We start from the raw sequence: 17254 nt of genomic DNA, 5'->3' as shown, positions 1-17254 counted from the left end.
AATTCTAACTTGCTAACTCTGATACACCAGCAATAAAATCATGAGATCATACAATATTTTCCAAAGATGGAAAAATGTCAATTCAATTTTATTTGTACAGCGCCAAATCTCAACAACAGTCACCTCAAGGCGTTTTATATTGTAAGGCAGACCCTACAATAACAGGCAGCAAATTTGTCTCTGTTTGTCTCAGTGACTCTTAGACCAGGAATAGCTTTTAAGTTTTGACTTTACTATCCGAACTCTGACTGAAAAATTTAAGAATGTTGAAAGCTCACTCTCAACAGTAGAAGCCGAGATGTGGTTGAAAGCTATGAGAAAAAGCCTACAGTAGGACAAAGATCTGAATTCAATTTTTTTCAGATTTTTCTTAACTACCTTATCCAAAAGAAAGAATGAACATGTGCATTAAATTTAAGCTAACAGCATTGTTTATGTTAGCAAGAATGAATGACCTCTCTGCACTGAAACATACTTGTTATTACAGTTTTTCTCGATTGCTTAAACACTATCTTTTGAACTCAAATTTCAAAACCATAATGCTATTTTTCAAAAAGCACACCCATTTCCCTGAACTATAAACACAGGGGAATTTAGTGCAGGGAAATACCCTGCTTTAATACATGAGTCAGATTTGGTGAACTGTTATTGGAAAACTGTACACACAAATCCCTTTGATTTTCAGTGCTTACGCCATGTAGTCATTTTGAAAGCACTAGCATTCAATGATGTTGACTTAAGTCAGCACAGCTTGAACTCAATTAGTGGAAACACTAAGAGTCAAAATGTATCACACACCAATCAGAAACTTTGAGGGCCAAAGTCAGCTCATCCGGGTCTGAAAGGTCGAGGAGGAGGAGGCGAAGGAGGTCTAGGACATCAGGGAAGAGGAGGTGGAGGAGGAGGAGGAGGAGGCAGAGGAGAAGGAGGTCTAGGACAACAGCGACAAGGAAGGGGAAGAGCTAGGGCAAGGAGACAAGCGGTCTTGGATGAATTTCGAGCCACTTTAGTTGACTGTGTCCTTGTTTATGGTATGACTATGAGGGAGGCTGGGCAACGAGTACAGCCAAATTTGAGTCGCTTCACTGTTGCCTCCATCATCAGAACCTTCAGGGAGGAAAACAGGTAGGTGTAAGACTGTTCTGTACAGTAACTTCAGTAACTTTTGAGTTACTGAACTCAAGTTTTTTGAGTTTCAGTATGTTTCCATTTTTGTCCTGAAAAAGGTTATTTGACAGTTACAGTAAATGAGTGCTTCTATTTTTTTGTAGGACACAGAGGGGACCACCTGGTGGAGGCCGGTTAAATTGTCAGAGGAGCAAGAGAGGGAGCTTGTAAACATGGAAGATGCCACTAATGTAATCCCCCTGCGAGGAGGAGATTGATTGAGGATGATCATAATTTTCGAGGGATAAATGCCATTAGCCTCTCCATATTGACCACATCCTCCGAAAGAACCAATTCCAGATGAAACTGGCATAGATTGGTTCTTTTGAATGATAGTCTGAAAGAGTGAAAAACCAACAAGTGAGTTCTGATATTGTATGAAGTATTGTGTTACATCACAGCATGATAGTTTATGCTGCCATTTGTGCACTCTTAAACTGTGGTTCAGGGTAACTCTATTGTGTTAGTCAGGTTTTAACCTGACCAAAAGGAGACGCATTGGTTGTGTCTTTTGTCTTCATCATGTGAAAAGGTTTTTGAGGGGAAGAACCACAAGCAACATGACTTGCCAGTTCTGGAAATATTGTTTTTAATTTATTGCACCAATGTGTAAGACTATGTTGTAGTGTGTGTGTTTGAGGCCTTGTGTGTTATGTCTGTGGGCAAAATTTGTTTTTTCAGCAAGTGAATGGTTTTGAGTGTAGAGCTTCATTTTGACCTGAAAATACGATGTTTGGGAAATTGGGTGAGACGTTATGGATTTGTGTTTACTGTTTTGAGAATACGAGGCATAGTTTCGAGAAATGTGTTTAACCACTCGAAAAAAATACTGTAATCTCTGGCTCACTTCCACAACATGTCTTTGATCCTGTCCTCCTTCTCTCTCCCCAACCAATCGTGGCAGATAACCGCCCCACCCTGAGCTTGCTCGTAGGGGGTCATATGGGGTTGGGTTTTTCTGACAATAGTGCCTTGAAATGACTGTTGTTGTGATTTGCCGCTGTATAAATAAAATTGAATTGAAGAATTGAATTAAAATGAATATTGTAATTCTATTTTGGCCAACAGACAAATGTAACTTTCTCAGAACCTTTGATATAATAACCTCTTTCTCTTCACCTCTTAGCACATACAAACATACGTTACCGTAAACTCGGACAGTTCTTGTGTCCTGCACCATGGATCGGCTGTTTGTGGCCTGTACCGTGACTGAGACTTTGCCTGTTCCTGGGAAACGAGTCAGAAGGTTGTTCTGCAGAGTCAGGATGGGCTGCAGGAAAAATTCACAGTATTAGTGATAAAAACATGTGGAACATCTGGAAAAACAAAAAAATGGAGGTCTGGAGGTCAGAAATATTCAGAACATTTTTGGGTTTATTTAATAAACCTATGCAATATGAAACCTGCTGTGCATAATAAATTTTGAGACTATTTTAATTCATTGCTATAGTCACTGGGCCACAAATTTGCTCATAGCTTAAATTAAAATTGGTATTGCAATTGTTCCAAGCGAGGAACCCTAACAAGAAACCCCCCATATTGTACTCTGGGTCCAGCAACCAATAGCAAGAAGGCAGTGCACAATGTAACTAGTTAATACTTAGCAGCTACACAAATTTTGGTCTCTTTGTCACTGTAAAAAGAAACTGAAAAGTTTATACATATCAGAACATAATAAAAATCATCTGTTCTTTACCAGGTCTTAAAATTAAATAAATAAAACTTCAGGCAAAGTACAAAACATTTCCTATAATGCTGTGTCATTGTTTATTGAACAAAACCTTATCCAAAATGCACAATCAGAGTGTCAAATTTAAGTACACCCTTACTAGTTCCTTGGGAATTAAAAAGATAAGTAGCCACGGGGGGCTGCAAATTAAATGCACGTCATTAATTTAATTCGGGAACCCAACCACGGCCACAAAATCAGATTTTTTTGGCAGTTTTCTGGTCTGGAGGAAGAAGTGGAATAAATTCAAGACATTCTTCCTAGTAGTAGAGATCTTGGGAAATTCACCCAAAGGTTACAGTGCAATGCTCAGAGAAAGTGCAAAAACCACCAAAACAACCAACCAAGCAAAAAAACAATCCAAGAACTACATCTCAGACTCTACAGGCCTCAGCTACCATGTTAAATTCAAGATTTAGAAAAAGACTGAACAAGTACAGTGTGTCTGGAAGGGTTCCCAGGAGAAAGCCTCTTTCTAGAAAGAACATAGCAGCACTCATTATCTTTGCAAAATTTTATCTGAACAAACTACAACACTTCAGCAACTGTGTTTTTTGGACATATGTGACTAAAGTGCATATGTTTGGCCATAATGCATAATACATAAAAACCAAACATTTCAGCACAAACACCTCATACCAATTGTCAAACCCAGTTGACAATTAGGTGATTCTTTGGGCTCATTATACAGCAACTTGGCTTAGGCACCATGTAGTCTGCTGCTGCTATTATTTATTATTGTTTGCTGGGTTTTTTGTTGTTGCTACGGTATTTAAACGTAGAATGGGAGGCAGAGCCTTCAGCTTGCAGGTCCCTCTTCTATGGAACCAGCTCTCAGTTTAGATCAGTCTTAGAGATTTCTTTTTTTGATGAAGTTTTAGTTTAGTTTCCAGCATCAGGCCTAAAGTGCTGGGGAGTGCTTCTCATGACACACTGTTTCTTCCTCTTAATCACCACTTTTCACGTTTGTTTGTACACCACTCTGTATTCAATCCTTAGTTACTTAGCTGAACTAACGCAATTTTAATGGAATTCCACAGATTTTACAGTTAGAAATGAATTTATAAATGAATGACAATTGAAGTTTTTCCTTTACCTGCATGCTGTCTCCTATCCACCAGTAAAAGACAGTCAGGTTGGCCTCACTGGGAAGGACAGTAGCAGTGAGATTGACCTCATGGTTTCTCCCAGCAATGGGAACCACTTCTAGGTGTACTTCCTGTAGTGGGGCTACAAGAAATGAAATTCTATTAAAATAATAAGAAAGGGTCAGACTCTACAGGCCTCAGCTACCATGTTAAATATTAAAGTTCGTGTCAGTAGAATTAGAACATTTCTAACTGACAAATAAGAAGTGAAAAATGAAGTGAGATTCAGAACGGTCTCCACCATATTTGGCAAAGCTAGACAGATATGAGAGGAGCGAACCAACTGGCAAAAGATGATTTCATCACGTTTTTTCCCTGCTAGGTATTAATAGAAATTCAGGACAAATGAGTATAGATGTTTGTGACAGGCAGTGTGAGCTTCAGTGATGAGACATCAGCAAAAACTCCACCTCCAAGAAAGAAAATACATTTTAGAGGCTGTCTAATTAAAAGACAAGGAAGTTCACCAGGAAACCCAACCTGTGACCTGGATGTACATGGTAGCCTCATCGTGTCCAGCCATATTCTCAGCCTTCACTTTGACCTTGTAAATGCCTGGATTTTCATAACGGTGCTGGATGGGTTCATCAGTCACAGTCAGGTTCTGGTAAATTGTCCGTACCCCATCACCAAGATCCACCTGATACTTGGTGCTGCTGGTGTCACCCTGTTAAAGAAAGATAATGTTCAACAAACTGAAACTGAATAAATGAGGAAAAAGTAAAAAGAAAACAACTTTTGTCCTACCTGCTCCTGGTGGACAGTGAATGTGATGTCATCCCCAGGTGCCACAGCCAGCATCTGCCCTTTTATGCCAACTCGTAATCCTTTAGGCGCGAGCAGGGGGCAGCTGTGCTTTTTAGAGCTCTGCTGCTTGTTTGGCTCCCCTTCACATGAGTTAGATATCATCTTCCTGTAGCTGAAACACAGCAGAGGACAGAGTGTGAAGTCAGGCGTGCACTCTTACTGAAAGCAAGATTAGAGAGTGAATAACAATGCTGGTAGGTGTGAACTTGAGACAGAGCTGGAGCTGGGTTGGAGAAAACGTAAAATCAACAAGAACAGACCCAGTGCTGGACATGTAGGTCTGTCCTAGGTGGCAGTCTTCAGGTGGTGAATCTGGATCATACCAGAAGTCAGCAATGCAGCGGTCAGTTTCCATGTGTGATTGCTCGAATCCATAATCACTACAAAGACATTTCAGCATCATAAAAATTAATAACTGTTCACTAAGCAAGAAAGTTATGCTGGTCTGAGCAAATACTTGAAAAAGTAAAGGCCTCAAAGATAACACAGCACAGTACAGGGTGGGCCATTTATATGGATACACCGTAATAACATGGGAATGGTTGGTGATATTAAAGTCCTGTTTGTGGCACATTAGTATATGTGAAGGGGCAAACTCCTCGAGGTGGGTGGTGACCATGGTGGCCATTTAGAAGTCGGCCATCTTGGATACAACTTTTGTTTTTTCAATAGGCCATGTGACACATCAAACTTATTGGTAATGTCACAAGAAAAACAATGGTGTGCTTGGTTTCCACGTAACTTTATTCTTTCATGAGTTATTTACAAGTTTCTCTTTGTTCACAGTCATTGACATGTCGAAGAGGTTAACACGTGAGGAGCGGATCGAAATTGTGTTGATATCTGGTGAACGCAGTAACCGGGTCATTGCAGCAGATTTCAATGCAAGACACCCTACGGGACCACCCATCTCCCATGCTACAGTCAGCAAACTGCTTGCTAAGTTTCGTGATTTTTGCCAAAATGTGGACGCAAGCAAACTGTTACTAATGAAGAAACATCAGTGGCTGTCCTAGCTTCATTCAGCAAGAGCCCACAGCGTAGCACTCGCCGCATCTCACTGGAGAGTGGCATTAGTTGAACATCCCTTCGGCGGATATTAGCTTCTCACAAACGGCACCCTTACAAAATCCAGCTACTGCAGCATCTCAACGAGGATGACCCAGATCGGCGCACAGAATTTGCAGAATGGGCAAAACAAAAACTGGAACAGGACCCTCAGTTCACGCAGAAGATTTTGTTCAGAGATGAGGCAAACTTTTATGTGAATGGTGAAGTTAACAAACAAAACCACCGCTATTGGTCTGACACTAACCCATATTGGATGGATCCCTCCAAGACTGTTGGACCAACAAAAGTGATGGTTTGGTGTGGTATATGGGGTACAACGATAGTGGGTCCATTCTTCATCAATGGAAACCTCAAGGCCACTGGATATTTGAAATTGCTACATGATGATGTGTTTCCCTCTTTGTGCACTGAAGCTGGCATGTTCCCTGAGTTTTTCCAGCAAGATGGTGCTCCACCACATTATGGGTGCCAGGTCCGAGCATTCCTAGATGAACAGTTTCCTGGAAAGTGGATTGGTCGTGGTGGCCCGAAGGTCTCCCGATCTGACCCCCTTAGACTTTTATCTTTGGCGCCATCTGAAGGCAATTGTCTATGGTGTGAAGATACGAGATGTGAAGCACCTGAAACTACGGATACTGGATGCCTGTGCTGGCATTTCTCCTGTGGTGTTGCTATCAGTGTGTGAAAAGTGGGAGAAGAAGGTTGCATTGACAATCTAACACAATGCAGCACATTGAACACATTTTATAAGTGGTCAGAAACTTGTAAGTAACTCATGAAAGAATAAAGTTACATTGAAACCAAGCACACCATTGTTTTTCTTGTGACATTACCAATAAGTTTGATGTGTCACATGGCCCTCTTCCTATTGAAAAAACAAAAGTTGTATCCAAGATGGCCGACTTCTAAACGGCCACCATGGTCACCACCCATCTTGAGGAGTTTGCCACCTCACATATACTAATGTGCCACAAACAGGACTTTAATATCACCAACCATTCCCATGTTATTATGGTGTTTTCCATATAAATGGCCCACCCTGTAGTGTGCACAGTGTCCTTTATTTGCATTTATAAACAATACATTTGCTTTTGTTTCCGCATTCTACTTTCAGATACAATAATAGAGGAAATATGATGTAATCTGAAACCAGTTCAGTGCATATTTACCAGTTGTAGTCTTTCTCAGTACACTGGCAGGGTTTGTTGGTCAGAGCTGATGTGTAGCTTTTTCCTTTTATGCAGAATGCAGTGTCCTTCCTCTTCCTGAACGTCCGCTCCTGGCCCATAATGCACTTTTCCTCCTAAGGGTGATAAAATCCATGTGCACACTCTGTAGCCACTTATATGTTTGTACAATCTGATACAACCAAACACAGCTCGAGAGCCATGACCTTAGAAATAGATAATTTCCCTTGGAAACTTCAAAAAGCTAGAATCTATAACACAGCTTAAATCATGTGAATGTGCTGCATCTCTGTGTGAGTCCGTGTGCATTACCTTCTGATCTGTGAACTGCCAGGAGTCATAATCAGACTCAGTGCACTGACGGGGAAAAGACTGCCTAAAGTCCACTTTCACCAGCTCCCAGTCTGACCTATAGCTGATGTGGCCAAACACACTGCAAGAAAACACACACACACACACGCAGTATAACGAAAAAAGCCTTTTTTTGTCGGCACAAAGGAAAGTCTGAACATCAGGCTTTTTTCATTTTTTAGCATCAACACCTAAATGGTAAAGACAGGATATTTCCTTAATGTTCTGCTTGTTTGATAAAACATTAACAACGTTCTTGCTTCCAGCTGTTTGTTAGATTCTTTCCTCTGTGTTTCCTCAGAGTCACTGAGTTGCACTCACTTACACACCTGACACAAACAGCAGCAACTTCATTAATTATTCTAAGACTGGTAATTCACAACATGTGCTTTTCTAAAACACAGAGTGGCAGTTTTAAAATGTAAGTATTTATTTTACAGCATTATTGTGGCATTATTGTGTATGATGCAAGGGGCAACACTGAGATAATCTTTACCTAAACCATCTTGCAGCTTTACAAATGGATTGTATCTCTATTGGAAATGTAGCTCAAGTGATAAAGCCTTTTAGCAAAGTCACAGTTCCCCATCCTTTCCACTAGATGGTGGTGTTCTACAGGAAATCACAGGTGATGCGCCATATTCCCATTACTGAACTCAGCTGTTTAATCTGTGTGTGTCTGTTAGAACATTTTTAAGCATACTGATGTGACTCAAATCAGTCACTCTGACATATGTTATTGGCTTGCAATCACTTCGTTGGAGTGCCGCGCAAGCAAGACTAATGTTGTCTTTACCAGCGTCGTTAAAAGGTAGTGACAGATGTCTCGGCTGCAGATTCACATATGCTGATGTTCCACTTTTTACCTCTGTTGTTCTTCTTGCTCTTACTTGTTTGATTTGGTCAAATACGGATTATCCTGCTTCTTAAATTTGGAGGATTTTTAAAGCAATTATCTGATTTAAAATTATTCCATGCTGTGTGGTACAGACTGTCAAAAAAGTTTGGATTTCAGTTTTGCTAAGGTAAAATTTGAAGTCTTATTTAGTAACAATTAGCAGGATCTGTGCTAATATTAGCTGATAGCTTACGACATCACCCTCCTGATCAAATATGGTAACCTCTGACTCCAAAATAACGACATGGCAGCTGCCCAAAAATACTTATCTTGAGTCTTTAATCTAATAAGTAGCTACAAACTGTCTATCTTTGTATACAGTCTATGATCACAATACGCCAATTTCAAAATTCTGAAAACCACCTATGGAGGACAAGGAGAAGATCCTGCCTTAGTAATGTGGATGAACGCATGTTTAACATTTCCATCCGTGAGTCTTATCTAGATTTTGTAAACAACATTTTGCTGGGTCACTGCAAACCTTTCAGTGTACTTCAGTGTAAAAATGTTTATTGCTTTATTTGTGTATTAATTCCCACCAGCTGTGGAGTTAATTTAGTTATTTCTTTGTCTACTTTTGAATGGGCGCTCCAGAGCATTAACACTTCTGTTAGTGGGCAAACAACAGTCCAATCAGCTCAGTGAACACAAATCAAAACTTATTAACAGCTCCCTTTGTTAAACAAACAGAGCTAAGTAGGAGAAAACACATGTTTGTACATTGTTTTCAGGAGAGTTTTGTTGCAGAATGTGATTAGATACAAACCAGTGATGTGGTTTTCTATTATGTTTCTTACAAGTGGTTTAGAAGCAGCAGAATGAGGTGATTTCATGATCTCACAAAGCAGTATGTGCAGTAGAAACCCGCCTGTGCTGTCCTGATATTTGACTGGGTGTTATTAGTATGAGTGGTGGACGAGCTCTACTCCCCACCTGTCCTTGGTGCTAAGTCACTGTTCAAAGACTTCATTACGGGATGGCAGCCTCCGCCATCAAAAATCGAAACTCCGTGGCAAGGATATAGACCCTGGCTAATCTATCAGACATGAGCTGCCCTCAACACCCTTCCTTGGCCGCCGACCCTATCTCGCTGGAGTCAGTTGGATGGCACATATATATGTGTGTGTGTGTGTGTGTGTGTGTGCGTGTGTGCGTCTGAGTGTGTCTCAGCCCAGAGGCTGTGTGCCTGACATCTCTGATAATGGTGAGTGAGCTTGAATGTTCGATCTCTCCTCCTCATGTGTGTGTGCCTGCGCGTGTATCTGTGCGTGTGTGTGACAATCTCTTTGCCCTTCTCAGCAGATTACTGCTAGGAGTGAGTCTTATCTGTGTGCCAAGGTCTGGAGTCTAAGATGATGTGACAAGTGTCACTCCTGCTAACTTAGAGATGGAGAGATTTGGAGAGAGCGAGTGAGAGAGAGAGAGAGAGAGAGCAAGCAAGAGAAGACAGACTTTACGCCTAAAAAGATATGAACGCCTGACATCTGCACCTAAAGCTACCTGCAGTTGATATTCAGTACTCATAGAGTGAGAAGCCAAAGAAATCGAAAACTGTAGTGGTACCAGTTTTCAAGAACAAAAGAGTTATAGTAATTACAGACTGATGAAGATGATACCGATAAGCTATGAATCTGTTGATGGTAGATGTAATATTTTCTTTGAAAGTGCTGATCAGGAAGTACAGAAAAGGTCAGAAGGTTTTGCAAAATGCTTTTGAGGATTTCGAGAAACAATATGATAGGTTGCCAAACTCTATGCTACAGCATTAGGAAGTCAGGATTGGCAGAAATGTACGTGAGGCCAGGACATGAATGAGGACAGGGAGACAGGTGGAATTACAAACAGGTACTGGCTTTGACCCCCTTCTTGTTTACAACAGTGATAGACAAGCTGACAGATGCAATCAGGCAGGAGTCTTTGTGGATAAAGATGTTCACAGTTAACACTGTGATTGTGTAGGGAGGAGTAGGTGGGAGAGCCTGGAAAGGTGGAGGGATACGTTGGAGAGAAGAGGAGTGAAAGTCAGAAGAAGCAATGTGAATGAGAAAGAGTGACAATACAAGGAGCAGAGGTAGTGAAGATGGACAGTTTCAACTAATATGAGGCTGATGCTCAAATTTTTGTTGGGAGAGACCAAATGGACAGTATTAGAAATTAGTATATCAGAGAGACGGCTCAGGTTGAGTACTTTGAAGACAATGTTAGAGAGGCAAATAATGAGATAGTAAAGAGTTTGGACAAATAATGCTGTATATCAAGCTGCCAGGCAGAAGAAAATAAGAGCGATCACAGAGGAGGTCCATGGACCTAGTGAAGGAGGACAAGCAGAGCGTTAGTGTAAAAGATGAGGATGCAGGGGATATGGTGAGACAGAGGAAGGTGATTAGGCTGTGTTAGAGTGTAAAGGTTCTCAGGCCTTGGTTTAGCTCACTGGGATGAGCAGGCGCCCATAGGCCGTTTGGCTGAGTGGCAAATCCGAATCTGAATCCGACCCCTGTTCATACAATACTGTCTTTCAAGCTGTATATAAAGAAATGAGGGCTTATGGCTCAAGACTTATGCACAGCACCGTAGACGCTAACTAAGCTGCCTGTACTGCTGTACTAGTCTAAGCCTGCTCAGGATGCGTTCACAAATACTTAGCAGACTATGGGAGTAATATGTCAGCAGGTGAGTATGTAGGGGTCCTCTGCTCCCATCATTCTCTGCTTTAATGTGAAACTGAAGAGAAACTAGGTGCCACTCTCCAAAAAGGGGGACTGCTTTATTGGAAAAGAAAAATGAGCTCCTTTAAATGTACTCTATTACCCGGTAGACCTTTCAGACAACTTATTAAAAACGTATACGAGTACAGGAAGAGTTAAGGATACAATAAAAGGTAAATTGTAGGAGATGTAAGGTATTTAAATTCTTCTCCACAATGCTGAATAGATATGGAATATGAGAGAATATATTGTCAGCTACATAAAGGAAAGTTTGAATTTGTATTTTTTTAAAAGGCACCTAAAATTTCAGACCCTTTTCAGTTAATTTAACTGAACAGTGTGTTTTATCATTCTGGCAGAAGCACTGAAATTGAAATTTTCACTCACGTCATGACCAGGGTCTCATCTCCTGGCTCACTCAGAAGTCCATCGACGAACACGGAGGTGCTTGTAAAGTTGTGAATGTTCCACGTCCGTCCTTCATCAATACTGAACCTGTGGGAAAGGATGAAGTGTTCAGAATCACCAAGACAGAAGCAGAGTCTCATGAAACTGTCTTCAGATATAACAATAGAGCCTTGCCCTGATGTCAGCAAATGAAATCTTAAATAACAATCAAAAGACTAGAAATCAACATTAGACTTATCATTTGGTACTTCTAATGTTGATTTCATTTGGTACTTAATGAATTTAGATTATGTTGCCCTTTATACTGTCTGTCTAAAACCTGCGTGATTAGCACAACTAGCTAAATGCTGAATACCTAGTGCATCCTAGAAAACTGGTGTATCCACTTCATGGTGTAATTTCAGTTTATTTTCAGTACAGTTTCTCACATTGTCCCTCTGTTTGGTTCAGAAAGCTATCAGATGTTAAGGTAACTTTTTCAGCTCATAGCTAGCTTGTAGCTATTGTTTGCCATTGTTTACGGGCCTGGCAGACTCACTGAAATTATTAGTTCTTTAAACCAACTGCAATATGGATAAAATTATTTATCAGATACTAAATTTTATGTACCGTTAGAATCAATACAGAGCACATGTACTGTTTTATATTTGAAATGTAGCTCTGTTAAAACATTTCTGAATTAAAAGTATTATTGTCTTTTGAGATAAAAACAACTAAGATTTGTGTAATTCATTTTTGAAAGTAATCGCATAAAATTTTGGCAAAGCCATGGAAATATGGTTATGATCAACTACCTAACATTCATATTAGGTCAAACAATACTTTGTTTGCAGAGTCTTGACATGTTTTCTATGTGGGATAAATGGTAAATGGTAAATGGCCTGTATTTGTATAGCACTTTACTCGTCCCTAAGGACCCCAAAGCGCTTTACATATCCAGTCATCCACCCATTCACACACACATTCACACACTGGATACTGCACACATTCTTACCAACAAAATGCTTATTTTATCCCATTCTGTTGGTTTTTGTCTTTTGCCCTTCTCCCCCGTCCCTCTTCTCAGCTGTTTCTCTTTCCCTCTTTCTTTCTCCCCTTCTTTCCCCCAGTCAAGTCTGTCCCATATTCAGTAAGTGAAAATAAAATAAACAATAAAAGGTGAATCAAATGGACCATTACGGCAAGGCTGGGGTGGTCAATTTGGTAAAGTAAATCCGTTGGGCATCTTTCTTTGCCTTTAGACAACAATTCTGATGGCAAAAGAGCCAAACGGGACAGGCAAAAAAAAAAAAAACCATACAAAAAGTGATTGCAAAATGTTTGATATTCTAAACATGGGAGCAGCTAGGTGCTTTCCATAGCTATGGTCTTTCACCAGAATTATCTTAGTGAGATAATAAGGTGGCTGTAGCTTAGGAGGCAGAGCAGATCATCTGCTAGTCAGAAGGTTGGTTCTTTAATCCAAGGCTGCCAGACAAGATACTGAATCACACAATGAGTGAGGAGTTTGAACTTTAGATTTAAAAAAAAACCCAAAAGCTTATGCAGTAGAAAACTGTTCAATTTAAAACTGGTTAATATGAGATGAGGGTGTACCTTTTGATTTCCTTCATGTTCACTTCAATTCAATTTTATCTATATAGGGTTATAGACAACAATAGTTGCCTCAAGGCATGCCATGTTGTAAAAACCCTACAATAATAGATACCCCCTCATAAGCAAACTCTTGTGACAGTGGGACAGAAAACTCAATTTTTAACAGAATGAAATATACGTTTACAACAGATATTTTTAGTAGGTTAAATGAAACATCATTCGAAAGTCATGGAAATTCATTGGTAAAAATGTGTATAAGAACTGTGTAATTTGTTTTTTATAAGTAAAACTATGTAGTGCGAAAATGCACATACATAACAAAGTTGGATCACTGAAGTTGTCTATACATAGAAAATTGACAAAATACAGCATTCATTGCTAATTAAGTGCTTTTTATGCTTTTAGTCACAATGAGATCCTTTTTGTGAAACTCAAATGTCTGTTATTCAAGTTTTCTTTAGTCCTGTCTAAAATGAGGTTTGTGAAGCAAGCAAGAAGAGCCATCTGCCCAGCTTTATTTACTGTGCCGACAACTCATGCCATCAACAGTGGCAGCAGTACTGAATAAGTGTGACTGTGTGATGGAGAGGGATCAATGTTGAATCGAGCAGTGTGTGGCTCGCTCTGCGGGCTGTGTTTTAACGATGTCCTAACAAGGAGTGCAATAAGATAATCACTGGGTAAACAGGCACTGTGAAAGAAAAACAGAATGGATATACAAAGCCATCAAAGCTAGGCCTTGCTAGGCCTTTTTATGCGTCAAACAAAGGGTTCTCTAATCTAACAGTGTGTGAAGCCACTTTCCAAAGGCAGAATCAGTTACGTCTTGGGGCCTTTCAACTTTAATTCCTTAAAATTGATGAATCAAGGAGTACTGAGGTGTGAATGTAAGCAGGCTATGAATTTCACTCAGACTCTGTTCCTTCATTTCTACTCACTACTTCTTGTAACATCTGACGTGTACAACCAAGCGCAACATCATGAAAGACTTCTGACAGTTCAAGTTTTATTATCTACAGGACAAAGACACTAATGGGCACCACCAAGAGAGTTCTTGGCATTAGAACAAGAAAGCAGAATAAAACTGCCAAGGGGACGGTTCGTCCAAATTCCTTGCCTCTGAGTTTGGTCATTTGGATTAACTATAAAAACATTTGCCCTTCAAAGTGATCAGACAGCAGATCACAGGTAATTCGAGGCATGCTGAGACCCTAAAAGTCTTTCACCAGAATGATTTTGTTATTTATCAGTAATAATGGTATGAGTGATATGGATGAGTGAATAGTAAATGAGGCGCTAAAGGCTCTTTTAGACTTTGGTTCATTTGACCGAGGAAAGAAAAAAGACATTGCTATCTAACAAAACACATAGTTACATAAAATGAGGCATAACGCAGTGACTAGACAGGTTTAGTGCCATCATCCTGCATGATCAGTTCTTATCATAGTAACTAAATATGATATATGCAAATAGCATGAACTGCTTTTTGTCAGCTTTCTATACGTATAAATACGATCCCTAAAGACCATGGAAACTTTGACCAGATGGCAACTGATGATGGACTCGTTGAGCAATAATGCCTTTTTTCTCTTTTAGAGTTATTCTTTTTATAATAAAGAGCTTTATGTCTGTGAAGGTTCTCAGTCATCCAGGTCATTGTAGTCAAAGGAGCTTGCAAAGAAAAGCGTCCTAATTACTCCAAGTTTGTGTTCCAGAGGGTGATGGGAGTCAAAGAGGAGGTACTGGTCCGTGTGTGTGGGCTTCCGGTTCTATGTTAAGGTTGCCGTTCTCTTCAATGTGCACAGCGCAGTCCAGGAAAGGCAAACAGTCGTCCTTTGTGTCTTCCCTGGTGAACTTGATGTTTTAATCCACAGCGTTAATGTGCACAGTGAAGGATTCCACTTCTTGTGTCTTGATTTTGACCCAGGTGTCGTCTACATATCTGTACCAGTGGCTGGGTACTCTTCCTTTGAAAGAGCCAAGAGCCTTCCTTTCCACTTCTTCCATGTAAAGGTTGGCTACAATAGGTGACACGGGGGAGTCCATGGCACAGCCATGTTTTTGTCTGTAGAAGCCTTCGTTGTATTTGAAGTATGTTGTGGTAAGGCAGAGGTCTAACAGTGTGCAAATCTGATCGGGTGTGAAGTTGGTCCTGTCTTCCAAGGAGCTGTCTTCTTGTAGTCGTTTTCTGACAATCTCCACTCAAAAGGAAGCACTCAAAACGTGCGGCAATCCTAAATGGGCGTTCTTAAAGTCAGCAAAGAGGCACAGAAAAGAAGATCAGACACCAGCGAGGGAGGATAAGAAGGACAGACGCAACAACATTGTCATCCCCTATGTAGCCGGTGTATCAGAAAAACTCAGGAGAGTTTTCTCCAAGCATGACATCCTGGTGCATTTCAGACCCAGCAACACACTCAGACAAAAACTGGTTCACCCGAAAGACAAAACGCCAAAACACAGACTTAACAATGTGGTGTATGCTGTACAGTGCAGCGAGGAATGCCCAGACCTCTACATTGGAGAGACCAAACAGCCACTTCACAAGCGCATGGCACAACACAGAAGAGCCACCTCCACAGGACAAGACTCAGCAGTCCATCTGCATCTTAAGGATAAAGGACACTCTTTTGAGGATGCCAATGTTCACATTTTGGACAGAGAGGACAGATGGTTTGAAAGAGGAGTGAAAGAAGCCATCTATGTCCACTGTGAGCGACCATCTTTGAACAGAGGCGGTGGTTTACGACACCAACTGTCTGCCATCTATAATCCAGTTTTGAGTTCCCTCCCCAGACGCCTTAACGCCCACTCACATCCTGGGCCATCTGACCTCAGGAATTCGCATGATAAGGTGGGGCCAGGTTTCACAATGAGCTCACCCGAAACCCTGGCTGATTGGGACCCACACCCATTTTCACACCTTGGCTCAGGCGATTAAAAGATCATCAATCAGGGGGTCCTTTTGTCCCTCTGTGGGGGGTTACTCCCACTAGGTTTAAATCTGGGACTCTCCCCCATTTAACCTTAGAACTGAAGAAGCTTCTCGGATGAGAGGTGAAACGTCTTCAAGCAACTTAAAGAAGTCCAGACGCTTTTCTTTGCAAGCTCCTTTGACAATAAAGAGCTATAATTATATCTGTGTGGCCTGACTTAACCTCACAGAGACAAAGAAGCAAAGCTGATAAAAAACAATGGGTAGAAAGGAGAAAGACCCTCCTACTCTCCTGGCAGAGGTCCGAAGGATCTTCTAGGAATCACTCAACCATCCATATCTGTTGCTCTCTAAGGCTCTCAGTGTAAGTTACCACACCACCTTACCCCAGTAAGAAGAAAACCTCTTTTATTGTACAGAAAATCCAGGGTTAACCCTGAAGTGAAAATTCTGCTCCCTCATTCACCAAACTAATTAATTATCTCGTTTCCATCTTTTAGTAATATGAACTGAGAAAAGTCAAGCGTGCAGCTGCCAAGATGCCACTTGCCACCAGTTTGGCCATATTTCAGAGCTGCAATATCACTGGAGTGCCCAAAAGCACAAGGTGTGCAATACTCAGAGACATGGCCAAGACGACCACCACTGAACAAGACACACAAGCTGAAACGTCAAGACTGGGCCAAGAAATATCTCAAGACTGGTTTTTCTAAGGTTTTATGGACTGATGAAATGAGAGTGAGTCTTGATGGGCCAGATGGATGGGCCCGTGGCTGGATTGGTAAAGGGCAGAGAGCTCCAGTCCGACTCAGACGCCAGCAAGGTGGAGGTGGAGTACTGGTTTGGGCTGGTATCATCAAAGATGAGCTTGTGGGGCCTTTTCGGGTTGAGGATGGAGTCAAGCTCAACTCCCAGTCCTACTGCCAGTTTCTGGAAGACACCTTCTTCAAGCAGTGGTACAGGAAGAAGTCTGCATCCTTCAAGAAAAACATGATTTTCATGCAGGACAATGCTCCATCACACTCGTCCAAGTACTCCACAGCGTGGCTGGCAAGAAAGGGTATAAAAGAAGAAAAACTAATGACATGGCCACCTTGTTCACCTGATCTGAACCCCATTGAGAACCTGTGGTCCATCATCAAATGTGAGTTTTACAAGGAGGGAAAACAGTACACCTCTCTGAACAGTGTCTGGGAGGCTGTGGTTGCTGCTGCACGCAATGTTGATGGTGAACAGATCAAAACACTGACAG

The 17254-nt window shown here is 41.0% G+C and overlaps 1 protein-coding gene across 5 annotated transcripts in view; it reads right to left on the bottom strand.

Annotated features, from left to right (window-relative positions):
• The window catches only part of sorcs2 (sortilin-related VPS10 domain containing receptor 2), a 387417-nt gene that overhangs the window by 6021 nt on the left and 364142 nt on the right, over window positions 1-17254 (bottom strand). For all 5 annotated transcript variants that reach the window (XM_085400490.1, XM_085400491.1, XM_085400492.1 and 2 more), the window contains 8 exons: window positions 11451-11558; window positions 7422-7542; window positions 7092-7225; window positions 5112-5231; window positions 4792-4963; window positions 4525-4711; window positions 3993-4126; window positions 2314-2437 (listed from right to left, as the gene is read on the bottom strand). In XM_085400490.1, coding sequence (XP_085256616.1) covers window positions 2314-2437; window positions 3993-4126; window positions 4525-4711; window positions 4792-4963; window positions 5112-5231; window positions 7092-7225; window positions 7422-7542; window positions 11451-11558 — 1100 coding nt within the window. The remainder of the gene's footprint in view (window positions 1-2313; window positions 2438-3992; window positions 4127-4524; window positions 4712-4791; window positions 4964-5111; window positions 5232-7091; window positions 7226-7421; window positions 7543-11450; window positions 11559-17254) is intronic.

This window comes from Rhamphochromis longiceps, linkage group LG3, assembly GCF_057381845.1.
Source record: "Rhamphochromis longiceps isolate RC_006_pf linkage group LG3, R_longiceps_female_GT1.1, whole genome shotgun sequence".
NCBI lineage: Eukaryota > Metazoa > Chordata > Actinopteri > Cichliformes > Cichlidae > Rhamphochromis > Rhamphochromis longiceps.
Note: the sequence above shows the minus strand (reverse complement) of the source record. Positions and strands in the feature narration are given on the sequence as shown.